Here is a 16260-nt window from a genome sequence, read left to right as displayed (position 1 = left end):
ATGAGGAACTCCTTTAGCTTTTTCTTGTCTGGGAAGTTCTTTATCTGCCCTTCGATTTTATATTATGTAGTATGATTGCCGTTATTGCCCTTGTATAAAGAATTAAAATGTTATATATTTTTGCCCTTTCAGTTTTATTCTTAATTATTACAGCTAGTAATTATAATATGGCTTTCAGTTTATTAGAGATTATTTTATTGTATAACATTACAAAATATTATATCAGAAAGATTTTTTTATTTTTATGCTTGAATATAATGATCAATTTATAGACAAATCCAAATGATTTTTTAAAAGCCTATATGGTTAGCACTTTCAAAAGAAAGTACATTTCTGCAAAGATTTTGTAGTTAATGAGATGAAACCTGGTGGGTTTTTTAATTTGTTTGTTTATGGAGACATGTATAATTTTTCAATAAACAATATACTTTAAAGAAAATGAAAGAAATCTACAGTTAGAGCAATGCATTTGAAAACTGTTTACTGCCGATATTAAAAATACATAAGCACTGTTGAATTCAAGTCCCTCTGTTTTAAATTTCAGCACCTTATGAAATATGCCCAGAGGATTATCTGATGTCCATGGTGTGGAAAAGGACACCAGCGGGCGACCTGGCCTTTAACCAGTGCCCACTGAATGCCACAGGTAAAGTAGGATGACCCACCCAAACTCAAATGAAAATTGCTGTCCAAGAACAGCATGCTGTTTGCTTATGAAGTCATGTTTTTTGTCCTATGCCATAAATAAGTCTGTGTAACAAGCAAATGATGAGACAATTTTGGTGAAGTGCTTCATAAATGGAGCCAATGAAAAAACTTCGAAAATATTGCTGATACAGTGGTTTCTCAGGGTGACTGATACACATTACAAAAATCACCAAAATGACAATTTCACATGCGTGCTTTTTTGAAAGCAAGAAAGTGCACAGACCCCGTGTTTTAGTCTGCCTCCCAGTTATGCAATGCCTTCTAGCATCCCTGCTATAAAGCTTCTCTCTGTTCTTTGTGACTCGCAGGCACCACTAGCAGACGCTGCTCTCTCAGTCTTCATGGAGTGGCCTTCTGGGAACAGCCGAGCTTTGCAAGATGCATATCAAATGAGTACAGACACTTGCAGCATTCAGTAGGTGCAAAGCCAGCTTTAGTACTTGCTCTGTTTATTTTTGCTAATGATCACTGTGTGAGAATTTAACCTTCTGCTGTGCAATCACATAAAAGAGAAAAAAAACCTCTGAAAAAAAATGCCTATGGGAAAAAGGGATGTGATAGAAAACTAATTTTTATAAGTCAGTGCTAAACTGTTTGGTTCCTAGGGTATGGGTTTTGATGGATCCTGCTACTTAAATGAAAGAATTCTTTGTCTAATGGCTGAAAGGACTGAGGAAAATCTATTACTGTTTAATTGAAAGGAATAAAACTGTTTATCATGATTGGCACAAATCTGTGTTAAAGAGTATATGAGACATTTCAAAATACCATACAATTTTCAAATTAAATTCTTTACCATTTAGTAGTTAGGAATTGATAAAGCTGTGTCACTTAGGTATCAAATTTCTCACTGCATTTTGATGTTAATACATGAACAGAATCCCAGTGTTGTTGCGCCAGAGAAAATTAATTACTTGCACTAGATTATGTGGGCCATTTTTTTAGAAAACAGCCCCTCTTTTCCCAGAGTATGATGTATGAATATTTTGAGCACAGTTAAACTTTCCTGGGTGTATAGCAAGTGCAAATCATTCTCATTTGTTAGGGACGGTTGTCCTTTCATTCTAACAGTGGAGAAGAACTCTTTACATGGATAAGCATCATGGGGTTTAGGACAAAAATGGGATCATGAGACAACAGAAAAATGAAACATTGGCAGGAAGAATGCTTAGTTAAGAGCCTTTACATTTTGTTGTGCTTTTGTTTTCTTCTCTTACTGTTACTCCCAAATATGTGTACTTCTTTGAAAAAAAAAAAACAAAACAAATAACATTCTTGCTTGTGGATGGAGAAGCACCTTATACAATCATAACTCATGTCAATGAAGTAAAAATATTTGATTAACAGGAAAAAAGTACATTTTTAAAGATCTGAAAAACAAATTCTGGCTAAATGTTTATTTACTGAACCAACAATAGAATTGATGATTATTTGGCTATGCAGAACCTTATTTTTGTTATTGTGTATATTTGTGTGTGTGTGTATGTACACACATATACATTTAATGATCTGTCCAGAAAGTATCCAGCCATGTAATATTGAAAATAGAGACATTTATAGAAGAAGATAAAAGATACAAGAAACATTATACATAGGACAATGGTGCCTCAGTCCCTTTCAAAGTAGGCACCTTGGAACTTCACACAGTTCCCCCAATTGCCATCAGCTGCTCCATCATATTTTCCTGAATCTCATTGATAGTTTGAAATCTCTTCCCTTTCAAAGGTGATTTTGGTTTTGGGAAAAGCCAGAAGTCACAGGGTGCCAAATCTCCAAATCTGGGCTGTAGTGGGACTGAGTCACCTGGGTGATTTGATGTTTTACCCAAAACTCTGCATGAGACGTGATTCATAAGTGGGTGTGTTGTCATGAAGCTGCCAATCAGCAGTTGCCCCTAGCTGTGGTCTTCTGAATCATCTAAATAATTTCCTCAAAGAGTGTTCAAGCTAAATGCAAAATTCCATGCAGATTCATTGTTCTACTCACTCATTTTGTTTTTTTCCTCAATAATTTTATTTAGTTATTTTTCAAGTACAGTTTTTTTGTCTATTTCTCCCATCCCAGCACCCCCACCCCTTGCTCCCCACCTCCCTCCCATTTCCACCCCCCCACCAGTTCTCATCCCTGTGTCCTTCATATTTGATTCTCCAAATCCCTCTACTTTTTCCCCCTTAAATTCCCTTCCCTCTCCGCTCTGGTCACTGTCCCCTTGTTCTCTATTTCAGTGTCTTTGTCTTTATTCTGCTTGCTTGTTTGTTTTGTTGTTTAGCTCTACTCACTCATTTTGAATACAACGACCACACAATACACATGCTCACTCAATGGAGTCTACAACCCCCACTGACTACTACAGTGAAGTTGTCATTGTTCACAAATGTGCATTCCAGTCCCCTCTCCTTGTCTGCCAGGTCACATCTGTGTTGCTCACACCATTCTCATTATATTAACACAGTTTTTCTGGTCAGATTTCACATGTACAGACATATATATGCATTTATATTATATATACATTTGTGTATAAATGTATATAAAATACTAATATACACATCAGCACATGCTGATTACACATGAATGCATATCTAATAATGTATAGATTTATATGCATATCAATAATCAATGATATTAACCTTCACTGACTCTTATTTCTGTCAAAATAAAAATAATAGAAATAGGGTTGTATGCAGTCAAATAGTCATCAATCAGTTATATACCAATAACTGATTTGGTATATAAACATACCAGACAACATTTAGTTGTCAGATTTTTTTAGATGCACTTTTCTGGGGGATATACTCACATATAATGACAGAATTTCATAATATAAAATGTAACAATATGAAATATAAAGGTTATTTTATTAATAGCTACCAATACTCAGACCTGTGTATATCGGAGTTAAGTATAACCAAAAATTTTCTTTTGAATTTAATTTTTAGTGAACTTTACTTTTCTCTAATTTTACACATTAAACTTTTTAAAATTTAATCCTTATAATATGCATATACAGATCTTGTTTATTCATGGTAATGAATGGGAATGACTGTACTGATTAAGTAAATCATAGGTCAGTCCTTACAAATTTGTTAAGAATGAATGATATCACTTCTTTACAGAAATTATTTTTTACTGTCTTGGTGTCTTATACAGTAATATTTGAATGAGTTTAAATTGTGTAAGTGCAGGTCGTCCCTTAACAGAGAAACAGAAACACTATGTGAAATAGAAGAAACGATCTCGAATTGCGAAAACTATAGAAATCAATCAATAATTTGACAGCCATTGGGTATTTGCCCTTGTTCACTTGTACATGTAAACCAAGAGCATGATATTCTATAATAAAATGCAGCTTCTGTGTATTTATCCCCTGAAAAATACCAGACACTGAGCTGGGCATCTCCACAAATGAACTCAAGTCCTCCCAGGAACCTGCAAGTAGGGTAGACCCGCCTCAGTTTCCATAGAAAGAAACTGAAGGGTCACAGGGGAGCAATACACTTAGTGAGACAGAGTAAACATTCTGTCCAGGCACAGTTCTTCCAAAGCCTAACTCTTTTCTGGAGCTTTTGAGTTGAAATCATCTGTCCTAGATTTTTCTGGTTTTGTGTCCTTTGAAAAAGATGTATGATCTCACCCAACCTTGACTTGCTATTTGCAAAATGAAATTGTTACCATTATCTTACCATCTCGGGAGGTTTTGAGGAAATGTAGATGACACACGATATGTGAAATGTTATAAAAGAGCTATGTAACTATAAAATATCAATGCTACACATACAGAGAATGCATTGAGTTAAAAATATATCTCTTTTTTACTTTTATTTTTGTATTTCTGTTTTTTTATTAGTGTTGTTATCCTATGATAGTTGTCCCAATTTTTCCCCTTTGCCCTCCACCTCCCAGCCTACCCCTGTTCCCACAGTCAATCCCTACACCGTTGCCCAGGCCCCTTCCCCTTCTTTCAACCTTTATCCACCTCCCTCCCCACCTTCTGGCAGTTGTCAGTCTGTTCCATGTTTCTGGTTCTATGTCTCTGGTTCTCTTTTGCTCGTTAGTTTATTTTGTTCTTTAGATTCCTTTTATAACTGAGCTTATATGGTATTTGCCTTTCACTGCCTATTTCACTTAGCATAATAGTCTCCAGTTCCATCCTTGTTGTCACAAAAGGTGGGAATTCCTTCTTTCTGCTGCACAGTGCTCCATTGTGTAAGTGTACCACAGTTTTTGATCTACTCATCTACTGATAGGCACTTAGGTTGCTTCCAGCACTTGGCTATTATATATAGTATGGCTATGAACATGGCAGTGCATAAGTTCTTTTGAATTGGTGTGTTGGGATTTTTAGGGTATACTCCCAGCAGTGGGATTGCTGGCTCAAAGTAGCTCCATTTTTACGTTTCTGAGGAAATTCCATGCTGTTTTCCACAGTGGCTGTACCAGTCTGCATTCCCACCAACAGTGCACTAGGGTTCCCTTTTTTCCTCAATCTCCCCAACAGTTGTGGTTTGTTGATTTATTTATGATGGCCATTCTGACTCTGTGAGGAGATATTTCATTGTAGTTTTAATTTGCATCTCTGATTTAATATTTTAGATTTTACAGTGTACTCACCCCACTAATATTTTTCACTCTATTTCTCTTAACCTTTTTACTCGCCCCTACACCCCTCCTTTCTGGCAATCATCTCTTTGATCTCTGTGTCTATTTGTCTGTTTTTATTTTGTTTTGTTTGTTCATTAGTTTTGATTTTTTAGATTCTATACATAAATGAAATCATATATATATATAAATGTTATATCAATAAGAATATAATTTTAGAACTCAACATTATTAACTTGAACTGTACATCTAAAAATACTGAATTATGTGGATAGATGGATAGGTAGGTAGATGGACAGATGGATGGATGGATAGCTAAATGGATAATATCTATGTCACATATATTTTTACTCATGAATTATGTCTAAAAACACATAAAGAAATATAGACACAGTTATACATGCACACATACACACAGTTAGTATTGGCCTAGGGATCATGATCTTCTCCTTTACCTATTCAAGGAATTTTAAAACCAATTTATACATTAAAGAATGCTTACCTAATACATTGACCTTATCATATACACTCTAAAATAGTCAATTGTAGACAGAAATGAAATCAACTTCCTTGTATGCTCTTACGTCAGTTTCCACGCTTTGTCTGAGGTAGCAAAGCTAGATAGTATAGTGCTGTGATAAGGAAGCATTCCGATTCCCACCAATTCTTACATTACTTTGAAGACTGCATCTTCTCTCTAGTAGAATTCATCATCTCACAGTTTAATCTTTCTGCTTTCCTTGAGGGATTTCAGTACCTGTACTGCTGTATTCATTAAACTTATTAAATGTTCATTGGTACCTACTTCAGAGAATTATTTAAAGTAGATATGGTTTTTCTAACTCTTTTTCTTATAATCACATATAATATATGTGCATATGTATATAGATTAAAATATTTATGTAATTTTATTAATATGTAATAATAGACTAAGTTTGAAATAACATTTATCATCAGTGAACAGTTGAATATGTTCTATGAACTCTCATAATTATAAATCTATTTAGATAGCCAGATGGGGTCATTAATCAATTTAACATATAAAATCATTAATCTATTGTCTTGACATCTCGTTTAAATTCTTTGAGGATAGAAACCATCATATTTTAATCTTTATTTCTCTAGTGCCTAACACAACACTGACATAAACTAGAAATTCTGTGTGGCCTTTTATAAAGAATGTCTCTGCCATTTTTTGATCAGTAGGAGGGTACTTGCAGCCAGAGGTTTCTGAGAAGGAGATATGCCGGACTTGTATTTTTGAATTTTAACCACATGAATGTAATAAGTATTACCCCTCGTGTGAAATTTTCCTAGCTCAAAAGTATTTAGAAATGTGGAGTGATTGATGACATTACTTTATGAAATTATTTGGCAATAAAGAAAAATTTTAATAAGCTAATAATGATGAAGTTTGTTGAGAAACCTTATAAGATACAAAATTAAACACCACATTCCAACTTTGTTTATAAAAAAGACAAGTGGCAAACAAATGCACACAAACAAATTGAGGATAGAGACAAAGTGTTAAATGTAGTGGGATTATTAGAAATTTTATATTTTCTACATGTTAATATTTCATTTTATACTCTTGGATATTCTCTAATTTTTCACCAGACAAGGTAGAAATAATTCCAGAACCTGTTGTGAACTAGGCACAGTAGTTAGACAAATTAAGTATCCTTGTTATAATATTTATAAAGCTATGTAGAGAAATGGCTGAATTCTGTGGTCTAGTGGGCCAGCCCTCCCTGAAATTAAACAGACCTGTCTCGTTTCTGATACAACTGGACAATCGTGGGCCCCTCCGCCTCCTCCCTCACTCTCCCTGTCTCTCCATCTCTTTCACACATATATAAATGCACACAGAGTGGCAGCCTACATAAAACTGGCGTGACGTGTGCCCTTTGTAGGAAGACAGCTCTCTAAAGCCAAAGGAGCTGAACTAGGTATACAAGGCTTTCTCCTAAATTCAGTAGACAGTAAGTCACCCCTTCCCTGGAGCAGGGAGAGTAATAGGAGGCAGAAAAATCAAAGCTGTTACTCTAATAACAGAAAGTCCTTCATATGGAAATATAAATAGTTGGGTATGAATGTTCCCATTTAAGTTGTTGTTCCTTAAAACCTCTGTTTCTACAGTCAAACTTTTAAAAACAAAAGTTGGGCCCTGGCTGTTTCTACAGTCAAATGTTTTAAAAACAAAAGTTGGGCCCTGGCTGGTGTAGCTCAGTGGATTGATCACAGCCTGTGAACCAAAGGGTTGCCAGTTTGATTCCCAGTCAAGGCATAAGCCTGGGTTGAGGGCCAGGTCCCAGTGGGGGCCACATAAGAGGCAACCACACATTGATGTTTCTCACCTTCTTTTTCTCCCTCCCTTCCCTTCTGTCTAAATAAAATCTTTTTAAAAAAGTTGGAACAGTAATTTATCTAGTCATTGGTAGTTTGACTCTGTGGGAAGGAGTCAAAGAGCTTGGATCCTGGTGTCAGGTCTTTGTTTTTTCTGTTTTCCTTTGCTTTTATGGTAGTTTATTAGGAGAGAGAGATAAAGATAGCAATTGATAGCTGAGGGTAAAAAGGCAAGGGAGAGGAGAAAGAGAGAGACAGAGAAACAGAGACAGAGAATAGGTTGGCTTTATTGTTTTCTTCATTTTTCCTACCTTTCAGGTGAATTTTCCTTCATTGCAACAAAACCATGTACCACACACACTTTTTTGGCTACCACCTCATTGCACAAATGCGGGGCACATTACCTAAATTAAGAGGGTAACACATTTTGTTACTGCAGCTTAGTTAGAAGAAGGAAAGAAAAGAATAGCCACCATAGTTTTGTTTACAACAAATGTTATCGAGCCCCAAAATATGGAGGTCGTTTTTTTTTAATGAGCAGTTAAGAATCAAAGAACCTAACACTATGGTCCAGCATCGGATGATTTAAATTTTGAAATATTTATCAATTAAGTTGAGGTAAGTGTGCCTGAGAGACAGGAGTTACTTTTTCTGTAAGTTTTCTGTAATAAAATATGACCGGTACACAGCAAGTGATGGGTAAACCTGGGAGAAAAAGCTCAATCAGTAGTTTCTTAATCCCAGCTGACCATTATAATCATGTTAGAGTTCTTAAAATATACCAATGGGAAGTCACTCAAGGCCAATTAAATGGGAGCTCCAGTAGCGCAATCCAATCGGTGAGTGCGAGGTATTTATAAGGCCAATTAAATGGAGTCGATACCAGCCCATACCAGTGGTTACCATAGTACACATTCAATAAATCAAAGCTGTTATTACTACTAATCATAACATTAGTTTGGCATCCATATGCATGTGTTTCTAATTACATGGCCCTCTCATGGAATAATGTGGCTACTCATGTTTTAAGTGTGCAAGATGTAGTATGTAGTACTTGATTGCCTTTTTAGTCTTGTTGTTAGATTTCAAAAGTTTGTCAGGTTCTTCACTCCCAGAGCTCAGCTATTCATTGCAAACTCATCAATGCCAAAGAAAAGCTGAAAAACAATACTGTCTTTAAAATAGACAGAATCCTCACAGTTTTATTCAAGATCACAAGTTATAGTTTTGGGGATTTGAGTGTAACATCACAGTTCCAAAGATTTTTTTTTTAGATTTTTTAAATTTAATTATTTTTCAACTACAGTATTCTGTCTTTTACTCCCATCCCAGCTCACCCCCTGTGTCCCCAACCTCCCTCCCATTTCCACCCCCCTTAGTTGTTGTCCGTGTGTCCTTTATACTAGTTCCTGTAAATCCTTCCCCTTTTTCCCCTGAAATTCCCTCCCCTCTCCCCTCTGGTCGCTGTCCCCCTGTTCTCTATTTCAGTGTCATTGTTTTTATTTTGCTTGCTTGTTTGTTTTGTTGTTTGGCTTGAACAGACACTTCTCCAAGGAGGACATACGGAGGATCCAGAGACACATGAAAAGATGCTCAATATCGCTAGCTATCAGAGAAATACAAATTAAAACCACAATGAGATACCACTTTACACCAGTCAGGATGGCTATAATAGACAAAGCAACAAACAACAAATGTTGGAGAGGTTGTGGGGAAAAGGGGTCCTTAGTTCACTGTTGGTGGGATTGCAGACTGGTACAACCATTATGGAAAACAGTATGGAATTTTCTAAGAAAAATAAAAATGGACCTGCCTTATGACCCAGCAATTCCACTGCTGGGATTATATCCTAAGAACCTAAAACACCAATCCAAAAGAACCTATACACCCCAATGTTCATAGCAGTTCCAAAGGTTTTTAACATGTAATCCTGAATTATACTATGATTTTACTGATTCTTCAGCAAATGATACCTCACATTTATTGAATGCTATCTGCCCTGAAGGAGCTAATGGGGAAATATATATATATGGTGTTAATTAAATCTTGATATTCTAAACAGTTCAGATATCAAAGTTCACAGTATATGTCAAGGACAAGATAAATATTTTAGACTTTACACACCATATGGTCTCTATCCTAACTACTTGACTCTGCTGTTGTAGCAAAAAGAACACCATGGACTGTAAGTGAGCAAAGCTGTGTTCAAAGGAACATTTATGCAAATGCAGGCAATGGGGTGGGTTTGGCCCATAGGCTGTGTGGGGGTCACTAGCACTTGGTCTAGAATATACATTTTTTAAAGGTTATTTGAAAGATTTCAACTCTTTATAAATTTTCCATCCAAACAATGCACAGAATCTATTTTTTCTTTTTTTTCTTTCTGTTTTTTGTTGAAATTTTAACCATAGTCATTTTAAATACCTTGTCAGATAAATCTAATATCTGAATAATCTCTGGGGTGGCTTTTGTCTTGTTTTGTCAGTCACATCATCTGGTGTACCTAGTAATTGTCAATTGACTGTCAGACATTATGTATAAAAAAGTCGGGTGTTTAGACAATGTTCATGTCCACCAAAAATCATTCCTTCCTTCCTTGACTGTCCAAACATAGTGAGAGCTGATACTTGAATGCAGTCAAGGGTGGGTCTGGATCAAGGCTGTTTTGCAGTTTTAGTAAGACTGCCTTTGCTTAATCCCCCTTTCCCACTGTATCTTTTGAATGGACAACCTATGTGTGCCCATCCTGTCAACACAGACACTGTGGAGGCTTCATTTCTGCCCTTCAGAAGGTCCCAGCTCAGTGCCCCCTCTTTCTGCCCAGGTAACTTCAAATACACCAAATATCTTGAGGGGAAGATCAGCTGGTTGCTTAAAACTGGACTCTTTCCCCACTAGGCATTTATCTTTAAGTTCCTACCTAAAGGATGGAGAAAATTGCATGCTGCATTTTAGAAGTTTTCATTCCAACTTCTAAGCTTCTACACACTTCAAAAACTCAAGAATGTCTCCTGGAAAAAAAGTCCCGGCAAGATTTTGAGAGACTCTTAAATTTCTAATAATATTTCTCCTTCCCTGGGCAACCAAAAATCATTAGTTTCTCTTTTGCCCTAGAGGGCTTCTGCTGGGCTGCACCTTCTCCTTAACTTCTTGCTCAGATTTAGCAAACGTTCCCCAGGGGGGTGGGAGAAAGAAAAGAAACTGGCCGAAATTGTTGGCATACCTCAGAATGGATCTCCTCTCTCTGGAAATTAGTTTATGTCATTTATAGATCTATGGTGCTTTAAAAAGTACGATTTTAAATAATTTATATATATTTTTAATTGTGTTGGCAAAAGCACTGGGCCTTACATGAATTGAATTATTACACTGTACTAAACCGATATATTTCAACTTTATTTTAAAAAACAATCTTTAAGGTTATATAATAATAATTCCTATGACATTTTAAGGGAGTCTATTATACAGATAATTAAATACTTCTAACAGTTTTGCTTTTTTTCCCCTCTTTTTAAAAAAGAACTCACGACATATTATTGATTATAATACAAGCCAAGGAGATTTTTAAGCTTTTCTCAGATATGTATTTAGTGTGACTAAATAGAAGAAATGTGAGTTAGTTTTAGCCATTAAAATTCACTGACTTGGAACTTATTCATAGGATGATTTAATACAATACACTTGTACAGAAAATTATATTTTGGCAAGTGCCAACAGAAAAAATATTGTAAGGGAAAGTATATAATACTGTTCAGTCCTGCATCCATCCATTCATCTACCCATTAAATTAACTCTGTGCAACATAGCGCAAGGACCTGAGGGTGCAACTTAAATGCAATACACACAACAAATACAAAATAGATGAGAAAGGGGATAAAATAATTACAAATTGTGATATATATGTTGAAGAAGATTAACAAAGTGCCACCATAGGGGATAATGTTTGGGCTCTGCTTTAGATTAAAAAGTCAGTAAGGTCTCTATGAGGAAATGACCTTTAAAATTGTGACCTGAAAGAGGAGGTCAATATAGACCTGTAAAGAGGACAGAATGGCAAACGTTTCCCTGATAAACATCAGGGGATGAGAGTAGATTTCATTTAGAGAGAAGAGCGTATGAATAACCTTGAGGTCTTTGAGGAAGTGAAAGATGATCCAGTGACCAGAGTTGTGAACAAGAAGGATTGCCATGAGATGAGTTTGGAAAGCTCATCTAGGTAGGAAAAAAATATTCTGTATCTTAAAAGCTTTGCTAGGAGTTTGTATTTTAGTCTTAGTGCAAAGGGAAGCTATTGGCAGTAGAGAATTGATGTGCTTTAATCTAATTAAAAAGCGTCATACCACTCTTCTATGAAAAATAGACCATAGGGTAGCTTGACGGGAACCTCTGAAGCCTGCTACAGTTAACCCAGATGAGAGATGATGGCACTCTTTATCGAGGTTGGGTGAGTATGTTTGGCTAATAGTGATGTCATTGCCTAAAATATGGAAGGGAAGACAAGAGGAGTAACTTGAGGCGGGTGTGTTTGGGGGTTGCCAAAGGTTTTAGTGTACTGAGGTTTGAAAAAAAAGAACTCAGAATGAAGCTAATCAATTTAGTCACGATTTTTTCCTCCAGTAAAGTTGAGCTAGTTGGATGCAGGTAAAAAAACAAACAAACAAAAAAGCATTTGGTAGAGCCAAAATGTTTTCTGAAGACCAGAACTGTCAGCAGTACCCAGAAGCTTATTAGACATATAGAAAACCAGACCCTGTCTCAGACCTACCTAGTCAGAATCTTCATTTTGAAAAGTTCCCTTTGAAATCCAAATGCACATTTAAGTTTAAGAAGCATGCGGCAGCCCTGGCTGGTGGTACAGCTGGTTGGAACACTGTCCCATGCACCAAAGGTTGTGGGACAATCCCCAGTCGGGGTGTATGTGGGAGGCAACCGAACAGTACTTGTCTCTCACAACTCTCTCTCTCCTCTCTCTCCCCCTCCCCCTCTTCCCTTCCCTCTCTCTCTGCCCCCCTTTACTTCCTCTCCCTCCCTTCCCCTCTCTCTAAAATCAATGAATATATTCTGGAGTGAGGATTTAAAAAAAAGAAAAAGAAACATGTGGCAGATTTTCTATAGGGTTAACGTTTTGGTACATGAATGCAAAGAAGTAAAATAGAAAAACATTTCAAAGAAAGTAAAATTTTTTAAAAGTAAACTTTTGGTGGACAAATACAAAGTAGTTAAGTGAGTCATAGCTAGCTCCATATCTTTACAACACATATTATACTATCATCATTAGGGGATATCTCATTTTCCTCTCCTAGTTAAATGGGAGGATTACGTTTTTTCACTCCTTGATGGTTGGTGTCCATTTTGGCCAGGCATCCACATGTGCTCATTGGTTGGGTATGGAAGTGATCTTTGTAGCGCCAGGCTTGAAATGTCATTGCCGGCACAAAATGTTTTATTCTGTCTCATCCTAAACCCATGAATAACTGTGAAGAACAGAGCCTCCCTAATGACCTGGATTGGGTATGTACTATGAGTGAAAAATAAATCTTTGGGGTTTTTTTAGGCACTGAGATTTTAAAGTTTCTTATTATCTCAGTATAACCTATCCCATTTTAACTGATGCAATATCCCTAGAACTAGAAAAACTCAAGTAATGGAAGTAGAATCGAAAAAGTCTTAGAGAAATGCTAGATTATTTAATGTTTTTCCTTGGATTGAGAAGGTTCCAGAAAGCTCGGGTCCTTGTCTATGACCAAAACTCTGTTCTGAGCTCATGGGGAATGCTCCAGTTCCATCACCTCACTCAGAATATTAATAAGAACTTCTCAACTTGTTTGATGTTAGAAAAAGAAATTTCACCAACCTAGGTCCTTTGCTCAGGGATTCTACCTCTGACTAATTCTAGCCCAAAACTCTGAAATTAAGCCATTTCTAGATTGTGCTAGGTAGGTAAATTTCTTTACTGTCATTCTTTATTTTGGAATTTCTAGACTTTCCAGGGAAATAAGTACAGTATACCTGATTTAGTTTTTAAATAAATTTTCTTCACGACTTAGTTTATTCTCATAACAATACCTTGCAGTCCCCACTTCCGAAATTGCTTGGTGAAAAAAACTGGGATACCTCATGCCCTGTGGCCAAATGCTCTTCATCCTAGGCTTTGTGCAGTACACATGTAAGTTATGCAGGTGACTTATGGACTAAATCCTCCCTATAATATTGTCTCTAGATGAGAATTGTCCCTCTAATTTGACTCCTAGCCCTCGGACAGGTCTGTGATGACACAGACTCTATGTATGAAATATAAGGAAAATTAAGAACTATTTATGTATTAGAATAAAGGGTATACTTTCTTTTGCATACAGAGTGATATCTTTCCTGGAGACACCAGACAAATTTGTAAATAATTTCTTATCATCAACAAATGAGTGACTGATCTTAGAAAATGAGTTTCCAACTGAAGCAAAGGATATATATTTAGATTATTGCTTTATGAAAAGAAGTTTCTTGTATAATTATCTGTTAATTAAAGCTACTAGAAACTGTGAGAGCCTTTAATATACCTTACAGATGGCCTGTAGGAGTTGATGTTAAAAATAAATGTACTGATATATCATGTTTAAACTGTGTCTTTGCACACAATGACTGTGATAAACCTAGGGTTCACACAATAGAGGCAACTATAACTGGCAGTAGGAGGCATCAAGTGAAAGAAAAAGGTTATTTAAGAAACACGCCTGCTTTTTAAACCATGATGGTCACTGTACCTCTCTATGTAAACAGCACGAGACTTGATCCACAACTATAAACAATCACTATTTTTACACATCAGTTTCTTTCTTTCAGGGGTGATCTCATCAACAGTATTAAATGTGAATGACACAGAAACTTTTAAGACTTTTCCTTTGGAGCAGAAATGCTCACTGAATTCTGCAATGTGAGCAGACATGTCACTAACAATTACAATTTTAAAGGAAATATTTAAATTATTAAACATTTATGAGCTATTTTAGTGACTAAAATGGAGAGAATTACAAAATATAACCCAAGGGAAATAGAATCCTTGATGTATTCTGGGAGATTTTTCTGTCTATTTGAAGAAAACTACCTACACAATCTTTATATAGGTACAGGTAAATGGCTTTGGAAAGGCTTACACATTATATTCCAAACTAATGACCACTGCTCAAATATTTGGCAACAGCTAGACAGCCTGGCAAGTTGCTGCCAGTCTCCTGCTTCTCATGCTCTTTTTCATCTGAAAAAGATTTAATGTCTCCTTACAGCTAATATTGTTGAAAATTATTTTTAAATATCTAAGTGTCTTGACAGTTTCTAACAAAAGCACTACATAAAACCCAAGTTAAGCAGGTGGTAGTTGAGAGCAGGGTTCTGGAATCAAACCGTTGGAGCTGAAATCACAGTACGGTTTAGGAGCTATGCAGTTCTAGAGAATGTAGCCTACTGCGCTAAGTCTGCACTACTGACTTCTTCACCTGCAAACTGGCAACGATCATGATCCGTCCCACAGTTGTCTGAAAACCCAAGTGAGATAACTCATGTAAAACGCTTAGTCCCATGATGGCCATATAATAGGCACCTGATAAATCCTATGCCACTATTGTCATTGTTATTATTTTTGAAAGGTACCAATTTTATAATGATAACTGTAGACATTTAACATTTCTGAAATAATTTTCCTACTTATATTAATAGGTCATCTTTTAAAAGGCAATTCTGTCAGAAAGTGTCAATAATCAATAATTCTTTGATTATTGCAAATATATTTGTTTTGAATAATAGTGAACTGCTACATTTTGTTGACTTTTGAAGATAATTGTTATAGAAGGAAAATAATTCTTCTGTAGTTTCAGTTTAATTTAGCATACACTTTGAGAAAATGCCATTGTGTGTCAGAAAATGATCTAGAAATTACAGGGGAAACAAAGATGAATAAGAAATTACAGGCTCTTTAAAGAGTTTAAGGCCTAGTAGAATAGATAGGTACACAAACACTATAACAATGTAAGAGATAGGAAGATTTACTTCTATGAGTTTTGAAAGTAGAGGTCATATCATGCTTCTGAGTTATTTGAAAAGAATTCAGGAAGGAGAAAGTAAAATAACGAAAGTATTTGGGGAAAACACTTAAAGTTATAGAACAGTATAAGTCAGGGATCAAAAAAGCAGGATCCATGGGCTTTCTTTGGGGAGTGGTAAATAGTTTAGTCGGGTTAGCACTGAGAACCTACAACAGAAGTGGAACAGTGGGACAGATCAAGCTAACACCTCACAGACCAGAGTGACTTCTGCATAAACTCTAGCAAGAATATTCTTTCAAATATTGTATTATATCTGAATTCGAAAGGAAAGTCCTTTAGGTACCAAAAATGAAGAGAAAAGAAACCAAAGCCCGAGTTTAGGGGAAAGCTGATGGTTCAGCAGCCTATGAATGTCTCAGGTTGTCTGTGAGTCCTGGGTGGTGGAGGCTGAGATTCTAAAGCTTTGTTGACTGCCGGCAAGACCCCCTCACACAAAAGCACTGGTGCGCTATCAACCCCTCAGCAGTGGTCCAGCCCTATCTTGGCTGCTCTGGTACCACGGACTAGAAAAACCCTG

At 36.2% G+C, this 16260-nt stretch overlaps 1 protein-coding gene across 1 annotated transcript in view; it reads left to right on the top strand.

Moving 5' to 3' along the window:
* Window positions 1–16260, top strand: part of ADGRB3 (adhesion G protein-coupled receptor B3) — a 736029-nt gene that overhangs the window by 314119 nt on the left and 405650 nt on the right. Inside the window, exons 8-9 of the mRNA XM_037139787.2 lie at window positions 545–646; window positions 1017–1123. Of these exons, the coding sequence (XP_036995682.2) occupies window positions 545–646; window positions 1017–1123 (209 nt within the window). The remainder of the gene's footprint in view (window positions 1–544; window positions 647–1016; window positions 1124–16260) is intronic.

This window comes from Artibeus jamaicensis, unplaced genomic scaffold (genome assembly GCF_021234435.1).
Source record: "Artibeus jamaicensis isolate MK-2021 breed Jamaican fruit bat unplaced genomic scaffold, CSHL_Jam_final contig_388, whole genome shotgun sequence".
In the NCBI taxonomy this organism is placed as follows: Eukaryota; Metazoa; Chordata; class Mammalia; order Chiroptera; family Phyllostomidae; genus Artibeus; species Artibeus jamaicensis.
This window is presented reverse-complemented; position numbering and strand designations above follow the sequence as displayed.